Here is a 27,754-nt window from a genome sequence, read left to right as displayed (position 1 = left end):
CCACAAAACCAGTCTGGTGACACCTTAAAGACTAACAGATCTATCTGAGCATAAGCTTTCATTCATGGGGAAATAACCCCACTCCTTCGATATGATTAGTTAGCTGGATTCCTGATCAGAGTTTTGCAGGTTGGTGGGTTTCCCAGCTGCCTTCACATTTGCATGTGCTGGAAACCAATTCCTGGGTGGAATAAATATGAGCGAGATGAGGTGGGGGAGGTAAGGTCATTTATTGCTCCAACTGCCCTCCATGACAGACACATAAGCTTGTCTTCAGGTCTGAGTGAGACGAGCTCTGTGTAAGGTGGCAACTCTCTGTTTCAGCAACAGACCGTTGGGCCAATAAAAGATACTGCCTCACCCACCTTGTCTCTCTAATATCTGGGGCCCAACACTGCAAACAACATGGACTAAATATTGGATTTGATGTGTCAGTCACCCAGCTGACTGGTATGGCCTTTAACCAGCTGGACTAAATCAGTTATTAACCCACTTCCTGTAATAACCCTGAGGAGTGATTTCTGATGCATTGGGAGGGAAGATGCTTCACCAGCAATTGGGCAGGAAGCATCGGCCAACCCCTGGCAGTTCTTTGGGGGTGCATTGGCAGTATTTCTCCCAGCACCACTTGCTGCAGGGCCCTCCCCCGGGGCAGGGCATGGGGAACTCTGGAGCAGGAACCAAAGCGAACCGAGAGGTTGCATGTGGGGGGGAACGAGTGATGAGGGACTGGACTTGAGCGCACGTGGGCTGCCAGCCTGGGAGCTGAGCCTGGCCATGCCCTGACCTGAGGAGGGCTTGGCAGAGACTCTCCCAGAAGGTCCGGGAGCCGCGCTGGTGCTACCAGGGACCCGCAGCTGGGGCAGCTGGCGCCTCCCTGCCCCGATGCCCACCCCGGAGGGTGGGGATTTGCTAGGGCGGGAGCTGCCCACTGCCTAGGCAGGTGAGGCTGGGGTGCCCTGGCCCCACGGCATGCAGCAGTGAGATGGGGGTCCCAGGTGGAGGGCTGGGCTCTCCTGTGGCTGCAGCTCCTGTGCAACCAGCCCTGCTTTTCCGCAACGGAAGGGCAATTGACCGAGGCTTCAGGCTGGCTGCGCCCCTCTTGCTTCCTTCCCTGTATTGTCTCCCACGATCCTCTGTGTTCTTTGGCTTCCCCCCTCCTCTGCCTCTGCTCCCTGCAGGAGTCTGTATCCTCTGGCCTCCTGCCCGGCAGAAGCTCCCAGAGCCGGTGCTTTCAGACTGGGCTCGCCAACCGGGCAGCAGCCCAGCCAGGGCAGGCTGGATCCAAGAACTTCTGGGGCCAGACCCTCAGCTGGTGCAACAGGGCATCACTCCCTGGCCCAGGATCTGTCCTCCCACTGTTTGGCAAAGATCAGGATAGGTCTCCCAGCGCACAGTCTTTCTTCACGGCCGGGAGCATGGCCTTTCTGCACGTCCCAGCTCATCTCTGTGCTATGCAAATGTGGATGTAGCCTGACGGCAGGTTAGCCGTGACCTGTGGTGGCCATGTGAGGGCTCCTTGGTGCTTGCGCCTTGGGATAATGCTGCAAGGAGGGAGTAGTACCGCACTGGAGATGGGGTGGTAGCTGTGCACCCATCCTGGAGGCCAGCTGAGAAGTAGCAGGATCACAGCACAGATTTGTGGGATTGCAGGATCTTCCTTGAAGATTATTAGCCAGGTGCACAGAAAGTGGCCTCTGTGTAAACGGGTCTAGATGGGCTGTCTGGATAAAATCCACATGTAAAAGCTTCCCTTCCTTCTTCCCTCCTACTACCCCCAACTCACTTTCCACCACCTGAACACCAGCCTTTCACTCATAAACCTTTAACACTTGATGCTCTGTGTGAAAAAGGGGAGGTGTCAGGCTACCAAGGGATAAGATGGTCACTGTTACAACATTAAACTTGTGTGTGGTCCAGCGATTTGTATTACATTATCTTTGGCCCACTCTCATTGTAACAACCACCACTGCAAATCTTTTTAACTTGTTCGTAAATATACAAAAAATGAAAAAAAAGAAGGAAAGGCAGTGTGACAAAGTTCCTCCTCTACCTTGGTGGGTCCTGCGCTTATTGGCGGATTTGCTCACCTCAGTGATCTTCCCCTCTGGTGGAACCCACAGTTGGGAGGTTTGGGGGGAACCCAGGCCCGCCCTCTACTCCGGGTTCCAGCCCAGGGCCCTGTGGATTGCAGCTGTCTATAGTGCCTCCTGTAACAGCTACATGACAGCTACAACTCCCTGGGCTACTCAGGAGCGGCGCCAGGGTTTCTGGCGTCCTAGGCAGAATTTGGGGGGGCGGCATTTTGTGCGCTCCCCACGGCGCGCATGGGAGCTTCTGGGTCCACTCCCATTGCGCCGCCGAAGAAGGACCCTCCACCAAAATGCCGCAGAAGACAGCAGCAGTCATTGAGCACATTGGCAGAAGGTCTTTCTTCGGTGGTGCGACAGGAACGGAACCAGAAGCTCCCGCGCGCCCTGTGGGGAGCACACAAAATGCCGACCCTGGGGCTAGTTCCCCATGGCCTCCTCCAAACATCTTCTTTATCCTCAGTCCTCCAGCAGCACACCCTCTCACTCTCAGCTCCTTGCACCTCTTGCTCCCAGCTCCTCACACGCGCACCTCACTGACTAACTGGGAGGCTTTTAACTAGTTCCAGCCAGCCCTTGATTGGCTTCAGGTGTCCTAATCAATGTAGCTATCTCCACTGCCTTCTAGAAGGATCTTAATTGGCCCCAGGTGTCTTGATTAACCTGGAGCAACTGCCATTTGGTTACAATGGTACCAGGGATTTGTTTAGCCTGGGGCTAACATACCTGTTCCTCACTACTTTACTGTAGCCATCTGGCCTTGCCCCATCACAGCAGTTAAAGTATTTGGTCAAGTATGAAGTCAGGCTTTCATTTGAACAATGTCGCTTCTAGTCTTTCCCTGTCTGACAGTATTTTCGATGGTCCTAAAGCTGTAATTGTCCTTTCTGGGGGAGAGAGAAGTCAGCTGAGATGTTCTGGAGTGGCTGCTGCAGTTATTCAAGTCTACTGCTGTTTTCTTGACAAAAGAAGAAAACAAACCAAGAAAAACACAGAGGACAGAAAAGAACAGCAAAGAGAAAAGGCAGCGTCTGCCTCTGCAACCGCTTAGATGCAGTCTCACTGCTGGAGGAGCACAGGCTTAGCACGTCTGATCAACCACTCCTGCCCCAGCAAACGTGTATGTATCAGGCTCTTTGAGGTGTTGCTTTTAGCTGCCTCACCGGCGCCAGGCTCCCAGAAATCTAGCAAAGGGTGCAGGCTTGGCCAGCTAAGCCAGAGCTTTATTAAACAGAACAAGGCAGAGATAGGAAAGAGAAGTAAGGTGGGGAAGAAAAGTGACACATGAGGGAGCGAGTGGGAGGAGGAACCAACCCTCACATTCTAGGGCTTGTCTACACATCCTGCACTGCTGCAGCGCATCTGGTGAAGAAGCTCTACACTGAATAATAAAAACCACCTCTGCAAGTGGCAGTACCTCTGTCCACACAGGCGCTTAGGTCGGTGCAACTTATGTCACTCAGGGGGGTGGTTTATTCACCCCTCAGCGACCTAAGTTATGCAGACATAAGCTGTAGTGTAGACATAGCCTAGGTGCGGGTCAGAATTCAGGGGAAGCCAGTGAAGGTGGCAGTGTCATCAGTTCTCTCTGTCTGGCCCCCTCTGAGTAGGATGAGGAAGGCTCTGATGGATCCCGAGGTGCCAGGAGACAGTGGGGGTGGTAGCCATGATGGCGATGCCTGCCCCTGTCTCCCCAACTCTCCCCCGCTTTTCTGCTTTTCAAGCCTTTTGTTGGCATCCTCGCCCGTTCCTGCGTCAGACCCCTCCCTCAGTGCTTCCCTCACCCCAGTCCTGCTGGGCGCCGGCTTGCCCCTTCTTTCTCGTTCCATGCTCTGCTCAGCGGTTACTTGCTTTCAGTGGCATGTCCATCCCTCGTGATGCTTCCTCCTGGGGGCAGCCCCGGATTCATGGGCCCCCACAGCAGGTGGGTGGGGTCAGAATGGAGCTCAGGGCCGTGAGAAGTGGGCGGAGGAAGATGGCTCAGCTCTACTGCTATGATGGTTGGGGGTGAGAGCTCCCCCCTGTCACCTGAGCCTCATTCTGGGTGTCTGTTGGCAGAGTCTCCCAGAGCTAACACTGTCTCATTTCTCTGCCTCCTTCTTGCCTGCAAAGCCTGCCTCAGCGGAGAAGGGTGAATGAAGCATGGGTGCAAAGAGGGAATTCGGAATTCCAGACTACGTGCCTAGTCGTGGCTGGGCCACCCATGGGACTGCCTGGGGCGGCTCCTGCTCAGGTAGGATATTTGCAGGGAGAGCCTTGTGTGTTGCTTTTGAGCAGCCGGGTTGGGGAGTGACTGTCACGCCCGCTATCAGCAAAGTGGTGACTGCCCTGGTTGCCTGCCCAGTGGGGCAGGATCAACTCTTCGACTGGGTCCACCTCCGAGTGTGCTTCCAGTGTCCCTGACCCACTCAGGTTTGCCGGCGTCTTCAGTGGGGTCATTCCTGGAGCTGGCAAACCAACATTTTCCCCTTTGATTTAGGGGCCTTGGCTTTAGCCCTCCTGACTCCTGGTGTTGGTCTCCATGAGGCAGGGCCTCCTGCACCTCAAGGCTCTTTGTCCACCATACCAAGCAGAGGGCGAGTCCTCTGATCTTCCGGGAAGGACTCTGGCATTACAGAGTAGCATGTGCCTGTTGTTCATTGTTCATGGAGAAAATGCGACCTCTGATGGACTGGGATGAAAGCGGGCTGGATGGAAGAGGAAGGCTGAGAGTAGGTAACTCCTGTGATTCCAGGTCCCGGTGACGTTCGATGACGTTGAGATCTATTTCTCTTAGGAGGAATGGGCTCTCTTAGAGCAGGGGCAGAAGGTGATGTATCAGGACATGATGGAGGAGAATTATGGTCTCCTGACCTCACTGGGTAAAGCTCAAACCTCCTTCTTTTCCTGGATGTTGTGTGGGCTCTGAGATGCCCAGGGCCTTTTCTAGATGCCGGGATGCCACTGAGGATCAGCAGCAGCAGAAAGGAACAAGTCACTGCCATCCAGGCACCTTATTGCCCTAAAGCAAGTGATTGGAGAGACCTCCAGGCTGCTCACGTATTGGCTGAGAAATAAGGTGCATGTTTTTAACAGTGATGGTAATTAACCATTGCGGGCAACAAACCTAGGGCTGTGATGGATTTTCCATCACTTGAAGTCATCCAGTCAAGAGTGGGTGTCTTTCTAAGAGGTATGCTAGAGCTCAGACTGAAGTTATGGGCTTGATGGTGAGGTTCTCTGACCTGGGTGATCTTCTGCATCATCCAAGGCAGAGAATATCACACGGCGGCCTCAGATTGTCTGAGGAGAAGGAGGTTAGAGTGGGCATTAGGATTAAGGGAGCATGTTTAACAGTCATGGAGAGTGGCAGGCTAGAGAGAGCTGGGGAAGGTTGAGGAGAATGGGATGCTGGCAGCAGTAGCTGTGCGGCAACACAATGTAGTCTACTTTTTCCCCATTAACAGGCTTTGCATGGACCAAACTGAACATTTTCCCAAATGGAGCAGGTGGGAGCACCAGGGGCCAAGGATCAGCAGGACTCGCTGGAAGGAAAAAGCTCAGAAATCCCCTCCTTTGGGGAGTAATAACAATCCACACCTCCTCCAAACTGCTTGTCTAAGAGCTGACAACCAGCCGCTCTCCCCGAGCATCTATCCTGATTGCCTCTCCCTGTGGTGTTTGTTGTTAATTGCTAAGCACACTATTCCTCCCAGTTAGCTCCCAGCCCCTTTACCTATACCTGTGCTGGCTCTCTCTGGTGGGAGGAGAGCTCAGTGAGGGGGTGGGGTTATGGAATCTGTCGCCAGGAATTTTTTTTTTCACCCAAAATGGACAAGTTTGCTTTGAAAATTTCAGTTTTTTCCATGAAAAAAGTCAAATTCTTTTCAATGTTTCATCCTTGGCAGCAGCACCAGGGAAAGGGGATTGTGAGAGGAGAGAGAAAACGGGGATGGGGGTGGGGGTGACATCCAAAACACCTTTTTTTTTTTAAACTGAAAGACTTTGGAATTTTGAAAAACAAACAAACAAACAGACAAACAACAACAAAAACCCCAATCAACCAACCGGCCAAGCGGTCTGGCATTTTTCATGCAAGCCCTTCTGGGTAGGGAGCGAGTTGGTATTTTGTATTCTTCCCTGATGGAGTCTTTTAGGGTAGGAAATGCCTCAGCTCCTTTAGACAGTAAATTTCCTTTCCCCACTCCCACAGCAACCTGCACTTTGAGCCTAGATGGCTAGACTGTGTCCCTTGAACTGCCTTCATTTCCACCCTACTTTCAGTTTGTCCTGGATGGATGTCCCCCAAGACCCACCTCTTTCCAAAACAGGGATCTGCTAGCACACCGCCAGGGAGAGGCGAGGGTGTTTTCTGACTCTTTCTGCATAATTTCTATAGCTGTCAAAGGTGGGTTGGAGGCAATCACCTCCCTGCCCACTCAGAGCAGTAAACTTCACCTTGATGTCCTTCTGCACTATACGGATACACTGAGTGACCGACAGTGAAACATGTCTTTAAAGCACACATTTCAGGAGAACACAGCTGTATTATGGAGCACACGCAGTGTCTAAGTAAATCATCTTTGATACACAGTGGTATCCACAGACCTCTAAGCCACAAAGGACAAACTGCAAAGTTAAATAGGCTTACCTGGCGGGTTTGGTCCCAGCAGGTCTGGTCCAATCTAGCTACTCTTCTTTGGTTTAGCCTTCTCCAGGTGGATCCAGTTCATGGATCCTCACTTTATCTCCCAGACTAGATGAATATTTACATAGGAATTGCCAGACAAGATCAGAACTATGGTCCGTCTAGTCCAGTCTCTCATCTCTAACAGTGACCTGCAGCACATGCTTCAAATGAAGAAACATGAAACCTCACAGTTGGCAGATGTGTTTCTTGCTATCTTTCTATATAGCATGATGGCCTTATGCAACCCTCTTGATGTTAGGATGACCTGTCCATGGAAAACCACATTCTCCCAACATCTGTAGCCCAGATCAGTCCAGACAAAAATAACCACCTTGTAAATGTCTTTCATTCAAAACCAACTCAACCAGCACCAAGAAAACCAGCTTCTTGAGTGTCTTGGGTATGTAAATTTGCTAGCAATTAATGTTGTTCAATTAATGCAGCACAGGGCTGCCCAGGTCAGGAGAGAGGTGTGTATGAGAAGAGCTACAAGGAGAAGATCCACCTGAAGCGTCGTAAGACCCTCCACTTCTGGAGGAAGCCGTTCAAGAGCAGGAGGTGCTTCCTGCAGACATGGGAGCTGACGAGGCACCAGAGGACCCACACAGGTGAGAAGTCGTACAGCTGCAGCCAGTGTGCCAAGAGCTCCAGCCAGATCTCCAACTTCTGGCATTGGCGCAGCCACACCAGTGAGCGGCCCTTTTGCCTGCCCCCAGGATCAGTGGCGTTTTGGCCTCTGCTGCGGCCTCACCACTCACCAGAAGATGCACACCAGGGAGGCCCTCCCTGTGCTGAACACCAGAAAGGCCATTGCAGAGGGTTAGAGGAGAGGAGATTGTGGCCAAGTGAAACCCCTTGCCCCACCATGGAGATAGGCACTCTGGTAACATTGTGTGTGTGAATGGCTTACAGAGGGTGTAAATGACTTGTGTGTGACTAACATGTCACAATCATATTGTTATATATTTATTATTTGTATTGTGGTAGCTCCTGGGTTTCCCACAGACCCCATTGTGCCAGGCGCTGTGCAGACGCAGCACAAAAAGACCCGCAGAGCTGATGAGCAACAGGTATCCTTCCTTAGGCGCTTAGGTGGCTCCTATCCCTGTCTTACCGGAACATCTCACAACTAACAATGTTTATCCTCACAGCGCCCCCATGAGGTTGGAAAGTGCTATTGTCCCCATTCTGCAGATCTGAGGGCACAGAGAGGGTAGTTGACTTGCCCAATGCCACCCGTGAAATTTGTGCCAGATTAGGGACCTGAACATGAGTCTCTCGAATCACACCTGGCCCACGGGGCCATCCTGCCCCTTGCAGAGAGCTCACAAGCACATCTGTAGAAGATGTTATAGCTGGTTATGAGCAACTTGTTGACCTGTTGGATTCTTTTAACAATTGATGACCCTTTCTTTCAAACCTTTTAATAATTTCTTAACATGTTTTATAAACTGTTGGTAAATGGAACTTCAGTATAAAGCATAAGCAACTTTCTCATAATTGTGTACTGTAGCCTATAGGACTAACCTGCTTGCTTGTGTATATCTATATCTATATCTATAGATATAGCTATCTTTTCTTATAGTTTAAGTATTTGGGTTTATTGTAATAGGTTTATAGATTTATATTAAAGTAAGTCTGGTTGTAATGCAAGAGACTGACAGGCCATATCCTGTATGTTAAGCTAAGGCAAAGTTAGAATACCTATATTAAGACCTTTTACTCAGAAAGCAAAGTTGATCTATATCTTGTTACCTAAATAGATGAGTATCCATGCCTATGTCCATGACCTTTTATGTAGACCAATAAACAATGGAGAATAGCATAGAGGAGTTTTCAGTGTTATACCGACAGACTTAACAAGTCCACCACAAAAGACTGATGTGCGTACATACCTGTCAACAATATGCACATACATATTAGCCTATGGGATAAGTGTACCTATGGGTGAGGAATGAAATTTGGGCATAAGAGGAAGGATTTCCGGCATTTGCCCTATAAAAGAGGTGACCCACCTCAATAGAGTACTCCATCTCCATTCTCACTTTACTCTATTCTCACTTACTTCCTCCACTCTATTCTATCTATCTACAATGGCTACTACTATCAGTAGGCTGTACTTGTTCTTCTTAAACTTTAAGTTTCAAGGGAACTAGGCTAAGCTTGGTTTCCCTAAGTTTTACTCTTAATTTATTTGGCTTTAATTTTAAGTTTAAATTGGTCAAGTAAACCCTAAATTCGCTTTAATAGCTCGTGGAATTAGTTTCTTCTAAGCACTGCATCCCTCACTCGAGAATTGTGAAACCTGAACAGCAAGGCTGTTCCTGTGTTTCTTACTACCAGGTTATCAAGGAAGGGTGTGAGTATATTAACCAAAGCTTTGTTGCATATGATACCATATTTTGAATAGCAGTAATGCAACTGTAACTTTGTAACTCTGGGTATTTTACCATTTACTTACTATTATTGATTTTAATAAAAAGTCTTTACGACTTTATCTGTCTCAGTGTGAGCTTCCCGTCATACCCCTGAGGGCCCTTTTATAAATTCTGTGGAGCTTGATTTGGGACAAGAACTTTTATCTTCTGATCAAACAGATTGGCGAGCCTAAAACTCATACTAATTAATATTAATAATTTATTATTATTAAATACATAAATAAAAATTAAATTAATAAATTAAATTCCCTTATTATCCAAATTGATATTATCAGTACACCCTAAATAAGGCTACAGTACACAGACTTAAATAAGGCTTGAGGAGCGAAAGCTGCTATGACAGAGGCTGAGAGAAATCAGCTTGACCTTGACAGACATGCCAAACCTGCCATCCCCTTCAGTCTCCACCAGGAATTTCACATCAGCAGCAGACAAGAATTTTGGTTGGGTTCATGAGTGGGTTTCTCCATTTGTGGGGTGAAGGGTGTCCCATGATGTGCAGCTGAAAGGGCATAAAATCCTCTCCTAATGTTGCTTTTTCGTCCAAGAAATTGCTGGCATTGTCACAAGGGTGTTATGGGATTGCATCCGTGAGGGGGCAGTGTCCAGGAGGCAAACTCTTTGCTAACAAAACTGAGAATCCATGACCGAGAGGCTCAGGTGAGCTGGACTTCCAGGTGAAAGGAGGAAAGGAGGAGTTGCGTATGGAAAAACCTTGGCAAAGAGGAGTAGAGACCCTGGTAACACAGATCCAGGGTAGCACTAAGCAGGGGACTTATTCCCATAATGCAGGACAGTGTATCAAACGTGCATGAAGTGTGGTTGCTGGACTAAAGGGAGCTGCGTGGCAACACTGGAGAAGCGATTGAGGATTGAGTTGCGAGCGTCTAATCATGCAACAATTTGTAGTTCAGTTTTGAAGGCGGACCAGTGAGGTTTGAATGATGATTTTTCCCTCCATAGTTTCCTGTATGTAAATATTTCCTTCTGAGCTAGTGTAAATTGCCTCTCTCATTATTTGATCCATTCGGTTGATTTAACCTAGAGCTTTGAGTGTCTAGAATAGTCATAAAACTTCTTTCCAAATACCCTCTAGTGTTGTAATTAGAATTCCTTTATAGTTATGAATGTTCAGAGGGTCTAATCTCACAGTCAGCCACTTTCACAAGAACATAAGAATGGCCACACTGGTCAGACCAAAGGTCCATCTAGCCCAGTATCCTGTCTTCTGACAGTGGCCCAGGCCAGGTGCCCCAGAGGGAATGAACAGAACAGGTCATCATCAAGTGATCCATCCCCTGTCACTCATTCCCAGCTTCTGGCAAACAAGTTATGTGGTACTCTGTTACATCTAATACGAGGGGGTCAAGAAGACAGCTCCTGCCCTCAGTAACATCCAGGCCGAGCTACAGGTTTGGTGGGTAGCACAAATACATTTCAGATTGCTCATTAGCAAAGCTACTACTCGTTTTGGTGAGGAGGCTGTTGTGACACACTTGGTTATGGACTCAGGATATGGAGATCATGTCACCCATCCCACCTCCCTACCACTGGGGGATTGTTTCCCAGCGTACATAGTTTTAGCCACTAGATTGTCCTCAGGTCTATGGCTTCACTGCAGGCTCAGGAAAAGGAGCCAGGAAGGAGCACGAGTCCTTATTTCAAGCAAATGCTGTGACGTGAAAACGAGACAAAACAACGGGGTCTGGGGCTGGAGTCCAAAGGCAATTGCATCCCGCAGTGGGGACTTGGTAGCACTTCTCTCTCTGGCAATGGAGAGACTAGTCACTGCATTCAATCCTGGGCACCGTGGTACCTGAATGATGTTGATCCAATAGAAAGACTATGAAGAGGCGCAACCAAAATGATTTGGAGGCAGGAATCATCCCAAGGAAAGAACTAAGGATGCATCCAGCTAGGATGTCTTTGTGCTGTGCCTAGAACACCAGGGAGCTGAGTCTGATTGAGACACCTGGAAGCTTACAGTACTATAATTATAGGAAAAGAATAACTGCAAAACATATGGTCTAACTTCTTTGTCAAAATAGTTTATTTAACAAAACAGTATTGAGTGCACAAAAGACTTCTGACGTTCAAAACGCATGCAAATTAGAGAAGCAAACTCAATTAATTTGAATTGCATGAGAAAGGGGATATAAGCCCAGGTCTTGATATTTGTTAACTCACATTAAAAATCGTACTCTTAAATGGGTTTTCCCTTCACAAATTGACCCCTCTCCACCTTAAAAATCAAACCAAAGCACTAGACTGTGCCAATCTAAAGCACATCTGATTGCTATGATATTAAGTTGGAGGGAAGACAGCATCCTGAAAACCTATGGGCCAGATTCTGATCTAAATAACACCAGTATCAATCCAAAGTAACTCCTCTAGTGTCAATGGAACTCAGCTCAGAATTGGGCCCTACACTCTCTCCTACACTGGACTATGGCGACAATGTAACTTTGAAATTCAAAGCTTTATAGTCTGTTGAATCTGTGTCTGCTCTCCCCAGTCTGATTAAATGGCCTCTAGTTTCAGTCACATTTCCTGTGCTTCTTGCTGTACTGGCATCATAAGGAACCTTAGTGCTATGCATTTTAGGATCTTACCAACATGCATTAAATATGACTGGAAAGGCTGTCACCTCTATCACTCTTTCACAATCTTATGAAACGGTAGCACATTAGGAACTGATTTCCCTCTCCCATCCCCATTAATGCTTCTGGATACAGAACTATGAGCAAAACTTCGTTTGTAATGAAAGTCACAAAATGGTATTTAGTGCAATAAACTGACCACACCAGAACCAATAGATACACGAGTTGTTTCACATAAATGCAGAGATAATATTCACAAAAGAAATACAATGCTAAACCCATCAAACTTAAATGAAAATAATCCACAACAGTTTTTAGACACAATGGAAGACACTAAGCTCCAGGATGTTGCGCCCTCTATTTAGAAATCAAACTGAAATACATTTTCCAGTAACACTGTTCCCAAATATATCAGAAGATCTACAAATGAACAGCCCAGACGCCCAAGCGGCAGAATGCCTTTAGACAAATTCTGTGCTTAATGAGGTCAAGGTCTTTGTTGCTTCATGTGCCTTTGACTGCTGTACAGCTAGTACCTACAGGAGCCTAAGTTAAAGCAGGGGTTAATTACAGTGCACCTGCTGAGCTGATGATTTTCTATTAACATCTTTCATAATGGAAGAGTTGGCATGGACTTAGCAGAACAGTGGTGTGTTCCACTTAGATACACCTAGAACATTCAGCAGCATGGGGGTGTTCCACTTAGATACACCTAGAACATTCAGCAGCATGAGGGTGTTCCATCTAGATACACCTAGAACATTCAGCAGCATGGAAGGGTGTTCCACCTAGATATACTCAATACATTCAGCAGCATAATAGGCGTGGTCTACCTAGAGACACCCAGCACATTCAGCAGCATAACAGGCACATACTAACTAGACACATCTGATACATTCAGAAGCACAGCAGGTGTGTTCTACCTAGCTACATCTAGCACATCAGGCAGCTCAGCAGGTGTGTTCTACCTAGCTACATCTAGCACATCAGGCAGCTCAGCAGGTGTGTTCTACCTAGATATACCAAGCACATTCAGCAGCTGTGCTCCTCTAGATATTCCCAGAATTCTCCACAGCATAACAGGCACATTCTGCCTGGATGTGTCTTGTACATTCAGAGGCATGGCAGGTGCATTACACCCAGACATACCTGGAATAACCAGCAGCAGGCAAGCACTGCTAACAAACTGTCTAGCATAAGTGATCTTTGCTGTGTAGAAGAATCATAACGGAAAACATTGTGCTACTTTGATTGCTTCAGTGAAAAGGCGTGTGTTGTTTGTGGCTGATTAAAAAGGCTATGGTAGGCATTAAGGAAAAATTACTCTAACATCATCACTGCAGGTTCCTGGGTTTATTACATCTCCCCCGAGCGTCTGTGGAACTGGTGTCTGTCCAGGGGCAGAGTTGTTCCTGCGAAAGTCACCCAATGAGTGGGCATTTCCTCTGTACCCACAGACATAGAACAGTGCAGCCAACAAAGGTAGCATGCACAGGTCACTTTCAACAGCAAGCCACGCAGAGCAGCGAGTTCATTGCATTGAATCACTCACTCAAGGACCAAAGTATGGCCCTTTGCAGCTTCAGAACAGTCTCTCCCAGGTGTGGACAAACGTTTTCTTTTGGAGCGTGCTCATTTGAGTCCTTCCTGTGAGAGAATGCCTCACTCTAAAATCCTAACTGCCGAATCTCTCCCCACAGGGGCCACCTACCCTACAGAAGCCCATATCAATATATCAAGGCCGCATACTGCAAAATCAGCATATAATTCCTAACAGTGTGTTTTACATTTTAAGACTGCAGATTCAGATAAAGCAAGTTAAAGTTGCTTTAAGTTACTAGGTGTCTGATATATTTGCCCTCTGATCATAAAGACTGGAGACTTTGATACTTTGATATCACCACAGTAAGTATCAATCCTTTGAGGATTTTAGTCAATGCTGCATACATCACAATGCACAGGGGCATGTGTAGACTCCTCAATGATACATGCTATACATTCTGCCACACTCTTAGTGCATAGCAGAAAAAATTGGCTTGTGTCTGAGACAGCACAATCTGGGCCATCCATGGGAGTAGCACACAAAGGGCTAATTTCGTCTTCCATTGAAAAAGCAAGACTCTGTCAGTGCCTTTTCTCTTGCATGAGCAGGAAGATGGCCACAAATGGGTGTTCTTGTATCTCCTGTCGTACAAGGTACATGCAAGACTGACTTCCATTGGACACAAACATAGCATGGCTCCTTCTGGCCTGCTTACCTGGGACAGTTACTGTCTATGCACCATAAGCGTCCCAGTTACAGTCTCGTCTGCAGTAATGTGCAGATTGTGAATATAACGCTCCTGTACTGAGTGTGATTGTGCCTCCCTCTAGTGGCTGGCTTAGCAGCCTGCTACTTCCAGAGGAAAGATTTCTCTTTCAGTGTGAGTGGCAGAGGTCTGCGTTTTGTCTTGGGTTCGGTCCCCACGTATGACTGTGGTGGCCGTAGGTGAACACGGCCATGGTACGTTACACACTGGGTCCAGTCAGTGATGCATGCTCATTGTGTCGGTCAACTCTAGCCCCAGCTACTATGGGACAGACACATCAGATGCCCTATTGGACAAATGTTATTTATAGCTCCAGTTACCTACAACTCTGCCTAGAAGATACACACACACACACACACACACACACACACACTACATTTAATCTAATAGCCACACAATGGATTTTTTTTTAACAGTGAAGATGTATACACTCTGATTCCATCCTGGGGCACTATCATTCAACAGCCTCCTATGCCCCAGCCCCAGCTCAGTGCTATATTCCAAGGGAAATCTTTTACTGGCTCCATATGGTTTTGAGAGACAGGCTAGAAGACCTGTGTATCATGTGAGCAGCGGGGATGAGAAGCTGAGGCTGCTGTTATTGCAGGGAATAACGTCTGAAAGGCTCATGAAGTGGCTGGGGGTCTGGTATCTCTGTGCTGCTGCTGGAGCTTGTGGGAAGGTCACTGAGCGATATTATGAGCTGTCTTGGAACTCTGAGGGAAGGATTTTCAAAGCCACCTAGCGATCCATTTCCCATTCACTCATGTCTAATGGCACCTGCTCACCCAAATCTCTCTCTAATGCGTCAGGGTCACTGGTTTACTGCAGCAGGTCTGTAAGCAGAAATGACACTTAGGTAACAACCTCCCAGTGCAAACATTTGTCGGGGCATGTGGGGTGGGATGGGGGAATCTATTCTTCACTGTGTTCCCATCTATTTCACTGTGCAACCATCAGTCCATACTTTGAACACAGCAGGCTCCTTTTCTTCTCCCGTTCTGCTAGGAAACTCCTCAGCTTGGTGGTGGAGAAAGTGACCACCACTTGCTGTCTGTCATCCAAACCCGTCTCCTGGAGCCATGGAAACTGAAGGCATTCCGATACCGATGGCCTCCCCCTAGGATAGGAAGAGAGCTAGAGCATCAACAAGACTCTGGATCAGATAGAGACGTGCAGTGAGAGGAAGGTAGGTAGCTAGCTAGCAAGAGAGAAGAGAGCAGTAACTGGGCCCTGAATAGTTTACATTCTGCAAAGTAAACATCCTCTTACCAGGGATTTGTGCTCAATGTACTCTGAAGAAATGCCACGGCACCCCCAGACAGACCCGCGTAGCATCTGGCAAGTTTCACCTTCCCTTTCTTGGCGATTCTCGGAAAGTCACAGGACACCTCAGAAATGAGGGGGTAGTCGGCACTCAGCCTAACACACAAAAAAAAGGAGGGTAAATCGACACGTGATGGGAAAGGCCTCTTTGTAAATGAAATTTTCTGTTCCCAGTTCCTTTCTGAGCACTCCTGGGAAGTGCTGTGCTAGTGCGAGGAAGCAGACCACACCTGTGCTGAGAAGCATTGTATGGGAAGAGGAAATGGAAGAAGAGATGATTTATTTGAGGAAGAGTTTAGTTAGAACGCTTTGTTTGCCTTTTTACTTAGCCCTGGGGAGGGATCGACCTAAGATCTGCAACTTCAGCTATGAGACTAGCGTAGCTGAAGTTGACGTATTTAGGTTGAATTACTGCGGCATCTTCACGGCACTGGGTCGACTGCTGCCACTCCCCCGTCGACTCTGCTTGTGCCTCTTACAGCGCTGGAGTACAGGAGTCGACGGGAGAGCACTCGGGGATCGATTTACATGTCTAGTCTAGAGGCGATAAATCGACCCCTGATAGATGGATCATTACCCACCGATCTGGTGGATAGTGCAGACCTGCCCTTAGTGTAGTTTTAATGTGCTTGAGCTGGTTGAGACTTATTGGAGAGCTGAGCCATATATAAAAAGTGGGCGTGGGTTGATTCTGTGTTGCAATGTGTCCCCTTGACTCCAATCCTACTGTGCAAAAGGCCTATAAAGGCAGCCCATCGACCCATCAGGGAGTACCCCTTTCACCTCACACAAAGCCAGCACAGACAGCTTTAAACCACTCTATTTTACAACCCTTAGTTCTGGGGGTGTGCCGGGGAGGAGGGATGCGGCTGGAATGCTCTGGCTATTCTGAGCTGATGCAGTAGGCCCTTAGTGCATCTCTGCTGGTGAATCGCCTCTGAAACCCTAGTGGATTTAAAGCTGCCTTCCACTGATGCAATCCACAGTCGTATAAATGCAGGACTGGAAGGGACCTCAACAGGTCATCTAATATAGCCCCTGAACTGAGGCACAACCAAGTATTATCTAGACCATCCCTGACAGGTGTTTGTCTAACCTGTTCTTAAAAACTTCCAATAATGGAAATTCCACAATGTTCCTAGGCAATTTGTTCCAGTGGTTAACCACCCTTACAGTTAGCAAGTTTTTCCTAATGTCCAACCTAAATCTCCTTTGCTGCAATTTACCCATTACTTCTTGTTCCAGCCTCGGTGGTTAAGGAGAATAATTTATCACTTTTCTTTTTATAGCATTGTGTCTTTTTACATACTTGAAGACAGTTATCATGTCCCCCCTCAGTTTTCTCTTCTCCAGACTAAACAAACACATTTTTTTTCAATCTTTTCTAGACCATTCATCATTTTTGTTGCTCTTCTCTGGACTTTCTCCAATTTGTCCATATCCTTCCTGAAGTGTGGTGCCCAGAACTGGACACAATACTCCAGTTGAGGCCTTATCAGTGCTGAGTAAAGCAGAAGAATTACTTCTCACGTCGTGCTTACAACATTCCTGCTAAGACGTAGAATCATAGAAATGTAGGGCTGGAAAGGACCTTGAGAAGTCAAGTCCAGCCCTCTGCACTGAGGCAGAGCTAAGAAAACCTAGACCATCCCTGACGGATGTTTGTCCAACTTGTTTTTAAAAAACTTCCAAGATCTCCTGGTTAAGCCGCTGTGGTATCTTACCATACTTCCTATCTCTCCTACACATCGGGGTAATTTACTCTTGTGCCCTTAATAATGTCTCTTTAAAAAACTGCCAATTCTCCTGAACTCTTTTCCCTTATATTTGCTTCCCACAGGATCTTAACTATCAATTCTCTGAGTTTGCTAAAGTTTACCTTTTTGAAATACAACATCTTTAGTCTGCTGTTTTCCTTCCTACCATTCCCTAGAATCATGAGCTCTATCGTTTCATGATCACTTTCACTCAAGCTGCCTTCCAATTTCCAATTCTCAACCAGTTCCTCGCTGTTTGTCAGAATCAAATCCAGAACAGCCTCTGTCCTAGTAGCTTTCTTCACCTTGTGAAATAAACAGTTGTCTCCAATGCATTCCAAGAACTTGTTGGATAATCTGTGTTATTTTCCCAACAGATGTCTGAGTAGTTGAAGTCCCCCATCACCACCGAGTCCTGCACTTTGGATGATTTTGTTAGTTGTTCAAAAAAGCCTCATCCACCTCTTCTTCCCTGGTTAGTTGGTCTATAGTATACACCTACCATGATATCACCCTTGGTTTTTACCCCCTTTACCCTTATCCAGAGACTTTCAACAGGTTTGCCTCCCTCTTCTATAGCAACCTCAGTGCAAATATACACATCTTTGATATACAAGGCAACTCCTACTCCTTTTTTCCCTGCCCGTCCTTCCTGAACAAGCTGTACCCTTCTATACCGATATTCCATTCATGTGAATGATCCCAACACATTTCTGTGATGCCAATTGTGTCATCAATGTGACTATTCACTATTATTTCTAGTTCTCTGCAAGGGAACAACTTACATGATGAAAGCGGTGATGCCGACAGCCCAGATGTCAGTCTGCGGGAGGGCTCCTTGCTCTGACAGCAGTTCTGGAGCTGCAAAGGCACAGCGGCGTGAGTGGAGTTTCCTTACAAGATGGAACCTTTATTCCAGCAGAAAAGCTGGGTGCTAGTTTTAATCTTTGCTATGCTCCCAAGTGATGAGGAAGAGGAGGTCTGTTACAGAGGACAGGTTGATGCATGACACCCTATGAACATCCTGAGTCATTTAAGAAGCCAAACAAATGGAGACCTATAAACGTATCTCTAAAAAGCGTTGTCTTTACTAGGTATATATTGTAAATCTAGTGCTGTGTTCGTTGCTTTTGCCCATGCAGTCACTGCACTGCATGCATTTTATGGGTATGACTCTCCTCTCACTTATGCTGGGTGTAAATCAGAAGTAACCCCATTAAAGTTAATAGTGATATTGGTGTAAATCAGAAAGGCCCGTGCCCACTGTATGTGGCATGTACACTGTGCACTCACTAGTTCTGCTCCCTCCATGCTCATTGTGCTTCACAAGGGTTGCCTCACATTTTAAATCAACCAACATGAGATTTATGAGTTACCAATTCAATTCACTGAATTCAACGGATCAAGCAAGCTGGGAAGGCTGCTGTTTCCACTCAGTTCTACCCACTGCACTGGCCAAATGCAGGCCAGGGCTAGCACACAGGCAGGCTCAAAACCTTCTGAACTCCAGCATTATCCAGACCAGGAAATTCAGGGTGAATTCTGGACACTGCAAAAACATCCAGTTCTATAAACCTCCATTATGATTCTATGATTCTATGATTCTATGATTATAGCACAAGTGGGAACAATTTAAGAGAATGCAGGCCGAATCCAATTTCCTGTTAGCTGGCAACCAACGGGAGCATCTGCCAGGCAATGAATGCGAGCCTCTACAAACACATCTGTAAAGTGTCGTTCTCACCATTGTCCCAGTCTGACCTTTCATCTAGCAGGGGCCCGAGGCCATGCTGATGTAGCACTGACACCGTACTCACCCATGGTTTCTACGTAGTCAATGCATCTATCCATGGTAATGACTCTGTCTGGCGTGTAGAACTGCGCATTCCCGAAGTCCAGGAGTTTAAGCAGGTTGGGTTCAGTAATGATCATGTTTTCAGACCTCAGATCCAAGTGCAGGATGTGGTGTGTGTGGAGGAACTCAACTGCACTGAGGATCTGCCATAGATAGTCTCTGACCTCCACCTCTGAATAGGATGTCCTGGTAAAGGAAACAGTAAACATCATAATTTTCCTTCCGGTGTATTTTAACGGCCTAGTCCTGCTTCCACTGAAGTCAATAGGAAAATTCCCATTAAGTCCTAACGTGATCAGGAACAACAATACTCAGCACTTTTCATCAGCTTCAGATACTTCACAAATATTGGCAAAGAGTCTTGTGGCACCTTATAGACTAACAGATGTTTTGGAGCATGAGCTTTCGTGGGTGAATACCCACTTCGTCGGACAAAGTGAGTATTCACCCACAAAAGCTCATGCTCCAAAATGTCTGTTAGTCTATAAGGTGCCACAGGACTCTTTGCTGCTTTTACAGATCCAGACTAACATGGCTACCCCTCTGATACTTCACAAATATTATTCATTAATCCTCATGAAGCTCCACTGGGGATAGGTAAGTAAATATTGTTGTGCCTGTGATGGAAACCTGAGGCTGAGAAATTAAGTGACTGGACTACAGAGGGAGTCAGTGGCAGAGTGGGATCAGAATGCTGCTCCTGTGCTTAGATCAGGGGCTCATAAGATGTCATCTGATCAGTTTTCAGCCATCAGGGAGAGGCTGAAGGAGAAATAGGAATAGGTGGAAAGGCTGCCTGAACCACACACAGTCCCCATGCCATCTATTGTACATTTACATCGTAAAGGTAGGATTTACGCTCGGCCAGAATGAGCAGCCTCTTTATGGCCACTCGAGAGCAGGGATTTAATAAGAGACTCTGGGAATCAAGGAAGCAAACAGATGAATTAAAATAAATGATGCCCTCCTCTCTGGTGGCAGAGGGAAAGAGACTGTGGTGCTCCATAGATACTGATTTGTGGCTGATTCACGGAAGCCGAAGATCCAAACAACTCTCAGGGGAGTACAGGAGATGTATCACAAGTATAGTAAGAGATAAGACTGGGGGAAAACATGGGTGGAAAAAGTTGCTCCACAATGAAGAGGTGGGCAAAAATCCACAGTACAGATGCCTCCCTCGCTAAAGCAGCCTGAAACCAAGCAAGTACAGTGGGGTGTGCACCTTTCAGCCAAACAGTGGAGTAGCTCTGGCCCCACGCACAATTCCAGGATCAGCACCAGGTGCCGTGGGCTCACGTAGGCTCCTTGCAGCTGAACGATATTTGTGTGATGAAGCTTCCTCAGGATTTGATATTCCTGGAGCACAGCCTGCTTGTCTTCTTGCCGGTAGGGGATAATTTTGGCAGCCTGCGCCTTTCCGCTTAATTTTTCCCTGCACTGTCTGACGATGCTGAAACACCCCCTAGAGCAACGAAAGTATAAGGGCAAGTTAAACTTTTCCTGCTCTTGGAACAAGGTAGCCTGAGCCAGGTTCTGCCCTACCTTAGAATCAACAGCATCCTACTGCTTATTTTGCATCCAGACTCTGTGGTGAAAACTATGATCATTCTGGACTGGTAGGAGAGATCGTAAATCTGCACCTCCTTAAAGTGAAAGCGTATGGCTACTTTTAATGGCAGCAGCAAATGCCTGACCTCTAATGCCTGTGAATAATACTCGCAATGCACAGGTGCAATGATGGGTGTTTACACACCTGGAGCTGAGGGTGTGAGTCCCAGCTCATGGAGATGCACTCACGCTATCTCTCATCAAGCTAGCATACTAAAAATAGTAGTGTCACCAGAGTAGCACAAGCGGTGTTAGCATGGGCTAGCTCTGCGAGTACAAACCTGCCTGAACTCCCTGGGTACGTACTCAGCGTGGCTGGCCCAGGCTGCCGCTCATGGCTGCCCATGCTACCCCGGCTACACTACTATTCTAGCGTGCGAGCTCAATGACAGCTAGCACGAATACATCTCAGTGAACTGGGACTCACCCCCAAGCTCACAAGCATAAAGGGAGCCTAAGAAAGGATCCTTTACCAGCCCAGAGTACAGCTGGGCTGTACATGATTGGGCTTCTTAGCAAGAATCCAGTGTTTAGACCCCAAATTTGGATTCAGTGTCTTTTACCTTTTTGGACACTGGCTAATTCCCAGATGTGAAATTCCTTGGGGATGGGCTAGTGTTGGGGGCAGCCTCTACAAGATGATGGGGACTCTTGCCTGGAGTGAACCCTGACTGGACCCATCTTCTTCACCCTCCCACCTTTTGGAAAGCCCCTCTCCTCTGCCACAGTGTGGGGTACAATAAGGACAATGAAATTCTGGGGACCTATGGATTGATGTCCAGCTATTGGATTTGAAGTGCTATGAACCCCACGTGCTCAACGGCAAGCTTTATCTACCTGGAAGGTGTGGGCTCTGCCCTGGTTGGTGAGTACGTGCATGGAGTTAGTGAGCGATCAACACATTTGAGCAGGGTCTGGCTCAGGATTCATTTAATGTTGGCAATATCAAGTCAGACAAGAGGAAGGCAGCCAAGCCATGCCTAGTCCTGAGCTACTGGAGATGTTTTCATTAAAACAAAGTGGTAAATGGGCAGATAACAGTTGGGTGGCCGGTAGGTTTAGAAAAGTGACATTTCCGAGTTTTAGAGTCCAAACTGAAGCCGCATGCAGCATTTTGTCCTGAACATTTGAGTGTGTAACTGAGGGTTTCTGGCCTTTATACCTTTTGATCTCTGTTTGGAAGGCGTAGGTTTGCTGGGTTGGAAAAGGCTCTGCTGGTGCCACTCTTTCACTCTCACCCTCTGTAGCAGCTGGGAACTTCTGCTTTGCAGATTGAAATGCTAGAGGGAAAGAGAGACATGCATGTAGAAGAGGAAAAAAACAACTGGGTTCAGTTCAAATCCTTGCTTTTTCATCCCTGGGTATCTTCTTGTCAATAGGGAGGAAGACAGGCAGCTACCCTATTTCGGACTCCAGCAGGCCCATTTGTGAAATGTCTCACACTAGAGGCACCAAATCACGTTCTAGTGCAGCAGTTCTCAAACTGTGGGTCGGAACCCCATTTTAATGGGGTCGCCAGGGCTGGCTTGGACTTGCTGGGGTCCAGGGCTGAAACTGAAGCCTGAGCCCCACCACCCTAGGCTGAAGCCTGAGGGTTTCAGCCCTGCATGTTGGGACTCAGGTTACAAGCCCCCTGCCTGGAGCTGAAGCTCTTGGGCTTCAGTTTTGTCCCCTACTCCACTGCCCGGATCAGTGGGGCTAGGGCGGGCTCAGGCTTCGGTCCCCACTCCTTGGGCCGTGTAGTAATTTTTATTGTCAGAAGGGGATCGCGGCGCAATGAAGTTTGAGAATCCCTGTTCTAGTGCAAAGAAACACCTTCAGGGTTGAACACAGGGCTACTGACACTGGAGCTGGAGGTATAATGTCCAGCTCGGGTGGACATTCACAGGTTAGCTCTGAACAAGCCAAATCAGCAGTGTAGCTGCCATGGCACAAGCCACCCTATGTACCTAGGTCTCTGACAGGACTGCACTCAGGGCAACTAGCTCGTCTTGCCACTCAAGCTCCAGCAGCTACACTTCTATGTTTAGTGCGGTAGCTCAATCAGAGCTAGCATGGGTACATCTACCTGAGCTGGAAATTCCACCTCCAACCCCAGTGTAGACATGTCCCATTAAGAGTTTCCTCTGGTCTAGCCTATTACATAGACAGTCAGGTTAGAGGACCAGTGGATCTAATTAGAAGAACTTGTTGCTCTGTCTCACTGCAAATGGTGAGCAATTAGTCTATATTAGCCTACCCACTGGTTCTCAACCTGCCACCTGGTCACAGCCCTCAATGAAATGGCAAGACGTTGGCTGGGGACTGGTAACCTGCTTCTACTCCATGTTTCATTTCATCAGCTGAAGCAGATTTTCTTAAGTCACTTGCAATTGGTTCTTCCTGACTATTCCTCTGGAATAGGGAGCATCGTATGAATCATTATGGCACCTCCTTGGAAGCACTGTGTGTATTGGCATAAAGAAATGCAGAGCGTGGCTCAGGAGAGATTGTGAGATCACAGTATGAAAATGGCTGAGATTCCCTGGCCTAAGGCAAGCATACAGGGCGAAGATTGGTAAGTTACATTGACAAATTACACTGAGATGGGCAGGGCTATTTCTTTTGTGTAGTGGAATCCTTTCAACTGGCGGAAAGAGAAATGATATCCCAGATAGGCCATTATCTCAATTCTCAGAGGAACGCTTTCAGCTGCTAGGAGAGTCCTTGTCATTTAATGGATTTCTTTAAAAATAAGCAACAATACAAACAAAGCATTAAACTATAGAGAAAAACTAAATTGGAATAAGTTTGACTTACTAAGCAGTGAAATAGCCCAAAATGAACAAAGAGAATTTTACAGATGCAAACACCAATTCACATCAATTAGCTACTGAGTTGTAGCTTGTAGACAGCATCAGGGCCACAGCATTTCAATGGACTTTTCACCACTTCCATAGGTGTGCTATTAAGCCCACGCTTCACACAACTGAAACACATTACTCTGATTCTGTTCCCTGGTGAGCACCTGAATTAAATGAGCACATTGGAAAGCCCGTTAAGTGGTCTCTCCTGTACACATAATCTACAGTTTCAACCCCAGGATTCCAAGACTAGGAGTTCTTACAACTCATCCTTCTGTCAGCTAAGGGGACTATCTGTGAACAACAGCTCCTAGGATTCAAAACCCTAAAACACACTGGAGGCAATGAAATTCCTCCAGATTGACGCTGCACTTACTCTGAAGTACACTCAAAGGAGGTGCGATAGTGTAGATGTTCTACCACCACCCAACAGCTTACCTGTTTGGTCTTTTTCACCAATCTTTACTTTGGCCGATGGGCTGCTGTATGGTCCCATTCCTGCTTTACTGATGCAGGCCGTCCGGAAGGAATAAACCAAACCCCTGGAGAGATTGCTGGCATAGTAGCAGCAATCAGCCATGTCAGTAACAAGAGTCTTCCATTCCCCGTCTTGGCCAAGCAAAGAGAAACACAGGTTAGTACTTGTTCTAGGGATTATCGGGTGTCTTTTGTGCCACCAATTATGGCTGTTCTCGGAGTACAGAAAATGGGTCGCATATTCAAATGAAGCAGCTGCATAGAAATGGGACTGAAATTATAACCTTACTTTGCCTTGTCATGTTTGTAGTGACCTCATATTTTCACTTCTGATGCCAAGTATTTTATATTAGAGCTATGCAACCAGGACGGTCGCTTAGGGTGGCAGGATTTGGGGGGGTGGCATTTTGCCGTCCTCGGTGGAAATTTGGCATTGGGGGTCCTTCCACTCCGGGTCTTCGGCGTCGGGTCCCAGAGCGAGTGAAGGACCGCTGCCGAAGTGCCCCGAAGACGCGGAGCAGAAGGACCCCCTGCCGCCGAATGCTCAGAGGAGGAGCGCTGCCGCCTAGGGCAGCAAAATCCCTGGTGCCGCTCCTGCATGCAACGTTCATTGCTGGAGGTTGGCTGTGAATGCGTTTGTTCATGTAATTTCATACCTATCCTCCCTGAGTTCCACTTTGAGATCTGAGGTTCAAACATGAATTAAACATGAATCCCAAACTCAAACCAAAACCCTGCTCAAAAAACCGCTGTATTTTCATGATGAAAGCAAGCAAAACTGAAAACATCGCACAACTATAATTAAGAACTATAAATAAATCCCCAGAATAATTTAAACCTGGGCCGAAGCTCACTCAAGGTTTGTGAAGCTCAAATGACCTTTCAAGGACTCCAGTAGGAGTTTTAGATTTGCAATGGAATCCTGATGCAGGTGAGTCTCGTGTGATTCTGACTTTTGTTGAGAACATTTCACACAACTCTACTTTTTATTCATTCCAGTTTGCATACTGAAGTTACACATTGTGTTATCTAGTATTGTTAAAAGCAACAAAGAGTCCTGTGGCACCTTATAGACTAACAGACGTTTTGGAGCATGAGCTTTCCTGGATGAATACCCACTTCGTCGAATGCATGTAGTGAAAATTTCCAGGGGCAGGTATATATATGCAAGCAAGCTAGAGATAATGAGGTTAGTTCAATCAGGGAGGATGAGGCCCTGTTCTAGCTGTTGAGTGTGAAAACCAAGGGAGGAGAAACTGGTTTTGTAGTTGGCAAGCCATTCACAGTCTTTGTTTAATCCTGAGTTGATGGTGTCAAATTTTCAGATGAACTGAAGCTCAGCAGTTTCTCTTTGAAGTCTGGTCTTGAAGTTTTTTTGCTGCAGGATTGCATTGTTTGCATTGCATAGTATTGTTGTGTCACCAGGGAAATGGATACACCACAGACCCAGGGTTAGGGAATGACAGGAACAGATTTATTCAGGTATAAACCCTCATAGAGGAACAACTCTCTACCTAGCTCATGGCTATCCAGAATGAACTACATATGCGGATACAGCCGTGGCTCTCAAACCGATATGACTGCACCCTGCTTCTTTGTGTAGTAGTTTACACACACACCCCGCCACACAAGTACATATACTGATAAAAAAAATTAATATGAACCTCTCACCCAACATTAAAAACAGAAAAATTGATTCAAACAGAGCCATTTAAGTATATAGTAATGTATATTTGAAGTGAGATACTGCTTACTGGCATCACACTGTTGTTACCAGTGCAATGGGTTTGCCTATTTTTTGGAACATAGCAATTCCCGTCCTGGGTTGGATGCTTGAAACAGCCCTCCAGAGATCCCCTTCTACCTTCAGTTAAATGGGCACACTGCATCGTAGCAAACAGATTAACGTACAGATGGCAATGATTGTATAATGCTGTGCCAGCTTATCGGAAATCCATCAGAATGCACAGCACCATCTAGTGTCCAATACGCAGTGCCATCCGAGGACCTGATATGATTCTGGATGAATTAGCTTTGCTACTTATTCATTGCTGTGGGCAAAATGTTTTTTCTCTCCAAAGCTTCTCATACCCCCTTCTGCCCCCCAGAATACATTCCACGCCCTCAGGGAGACCCACCCCCCAGTTTGAAAACCTCTGATATCATACACAGATCTAGAGGGAGGCATGTAGGAAAACTGGGCCCAACTACAGCTGGGTGAAATTTTTTGGACAAAACTTTTTCTGACAAAAAATGCTGAATGGTTACATCTAAATGTTTCATGAATTTATGCTGATTTTACTGAACTGTTTCAACTGAAAAGAAGCTAAAAAAAATCAGAAAAGGTCACCTGTGAGTTTTGTTTAAAACAATTTTGTGTTTCAAAATTTTATTTTGACCATTTTTAAGCATTTTTAATTTAAAAAAATAATAAAAAATGTTTTAAAATGGTCAAAATAAAACCATTTTATTTAATTAATGCCAAAACAACATTTGACCTGAAATTAAATTAAATTTATTTTACTCTACAATTCACCCAAAATTTCAAAAATCTTTGCTTTGGGTTGACGCAAAATGATCTTTTCTCCTTGATTTTTTAGAATTGCCAGGTAATCAAAAATCCATTAGTTGCACAGTTCTGGGCCCAATGTGGTTGTGACCTGTAGGTGCTACTGCAAGATAAATATTTAATATTATTGTTAATAATAGGAACTCAGAGAGGTCAGGCTCTAAAGGCTCTGATCCAAGACCAGCTGAAGTAAATGGAAAGATTCCAGTGACTTCAGTGGGCTTTGCATCAGGCTCTGAATGAGTCAGGCAATCCAAAATAATATATGATTAGGACTGGTCTGCATGAGGGGAGTGGGGGAGGAATCGATCTAAATTATGCAACTTCAGCTACATGAATAACATAACTGAAGTCCATATACTTAGATCAACTTACGGTGGAGTCTTCACCATGGTGAGTCGACCGCTGCCACTCCCCCGTCGACTGTGCCTGTGCCTCTTGTGGCGCTGCAGTACAGGAGTCAACGGGAGAGCACTCGGGGGTCGATTTATTGCATCTGGACTAGACGTGATAAATCGATCCCTGCCCGCAGATCCAGCTGGTTGTGAAGACATACCCTCAAGGTATAACTGTCTCTGAATCAAGGAGATTATCATTGCACAGCTCTTGTAAAGTCAATAGGATTCTAATGGGAAACTTTAAGCTCTTTGGCACATGGACTGTCTTTTTATTCTGTTTGTACAGCACCTAGTACAATGAGGCCTTGATGCAGGACTGTGGCTCCTAGGCACTACGATATGACTGCTTCTACATAATCATGATAACAATGATGAGACGTGGAGACTATCAAGTTCTGCTTTACCTTCGCTCTTGCACTGTACAGTATACGTAACCACGGTGTTAGATTCCACAGGTTTCCAGACCATTTGCACTCCATCCTCATACACCTCCACAATATCAGGAGCTGGGGGGCTAGCAAGAACTTCTGTGGGAGAGGCATGCAAAATTAGGGGTGTCAGAGACAATAGACAGACATGAAGTCTTAGACCCCTCTCCCTCTAACCGATGAGTAATTTTACAGTGGCAGATATTCTTCCATTCCAAATAGCTGATCCCTTTTGGAACGGTAAACTCTGTTTGCCTGATTTCAAACCTATCAAAAACTTGGAAGTTTGACTCAAACTAGAGGAGAGACTCTGAAAAAAGGAGCAGAGAGAACGAACTCAAGGCAAACTACAGCAAGCACGGCAGAAACAAACACAGAGAGACTCTG

At 46.6% G+C, this 27,754-nt stretch overlaps 3 protein-coding genes across 63 annotated transcripts in view; 2 read left to right on the top strand and 1 right to left on the bottom strand.

The window, feature by feature from the left end:
- The window catches only part of LOC127045875 (5-beta-cholestane-3-alpha,7-alpha-diol 12-alpha-hydroxylase), a 331,656-nt gene that overhangs the window by 7,538 nt on the left and 296,364 nt on the right, over positions 1-27,754 (top strand). The gene's annotated exons all lie outside the window — the stretch shown is intronic.
- Positions 1-27,754, top strand: part of LOC127045923 (uncharacterized) — a 40,808-nt gene that overhangs the window by 10,381 nt on the left and 2,673 nt on the right. For 2 of the 12 annotated variants that reach the window (XR_007772852.1, XR_007772848.1), the window contains 2 exons: positions 4,203-4,323; positions 4,570-5,069. Coding sequence is in view for 1 of the 12 variants with exons in the window: in XM_050942811.1 (XP_050798768.1) it covers positions 5,537-5,648; positions 6,354-6,477; positions 7,203-7,367 (401 nt within the window). In the remaining 11 variants the exon portion in view is untranslated. Of the gene's footprint in view, positions 1-2,962; positions 3,211-4,202; positions 4,324-4,569; positions 5,076-5,536; positions 6,010-6,353; positions 6,478-7,202; positions 7,368-27,754 lie in introns of those variants that run through there. The other 10 variants (XR_007772858.1, XR_007772853.1, XR_007772854.1 and 7 more) reach the window with 9 other exon arrangements.
- OBSCN (obscurin, cytoskeletal calmodulin and titin-interacting RhoGEF) overlaps positions 11,631-27,754 on the bottom strand; it is a 301,886-nt gene continuing 285,762 nt past the window's right edge. For 48 of the 50 annotated variants that reach the window (XM_050942340.1, XM_050942350.1, XM_050942329.1 and 45 more), the window contains 9 exons: positions 27,344-27,466; positions 23,934-24,104; positions 21,815-21,932; positions 20,267-20,506; positions 19,007-19,230; positions 17,975-18,050; positions 15,379-15,528; positions 12,552-15,226; positions 11,631-12,509 (listed from right to left, as the gene is read on the bottom strand). In XM_050942340.1, the coding sequence (XP_050798297.1) occupies positions 15,049-15,226; positions 15,379-15,528; positions 17,975-18,050; positions 19,007-19,230; positions 20,267-20,506; positions 21,815-21,932; positions 23,934-24,104; positions 27,344-27,466 (1,280 nt within the window). In that variant the 3' untranslated portion in view covers positions 11,631-12,509; positions 12,552-15,048. The other 2 variants (XM_050942318.1, XM_050942319.1) reach the window with 2 other exon arrangements.

This window comes from Gopherus flavomarginatus, chromosome 2 (genome assembly GCF_025201925.1).
Source record: "Gopherus flavomarginatus isolate rGopFla2 chromosome 2, rGopFla2.mat.asm, whole genome shotgun sequence".
Classification (NCBI taxonomy): domain Eukaryota; kingdom Metazoa; phylum Chordata; order Testudines; family Testudinidae; genus Gopherus; species Gopherus flavomarginatus.
The sequence above is the reverse complement of the archived record's forward strand: the minus strand, read 5'-3'. Positions and strand labels throughout refer to the sequence as shown.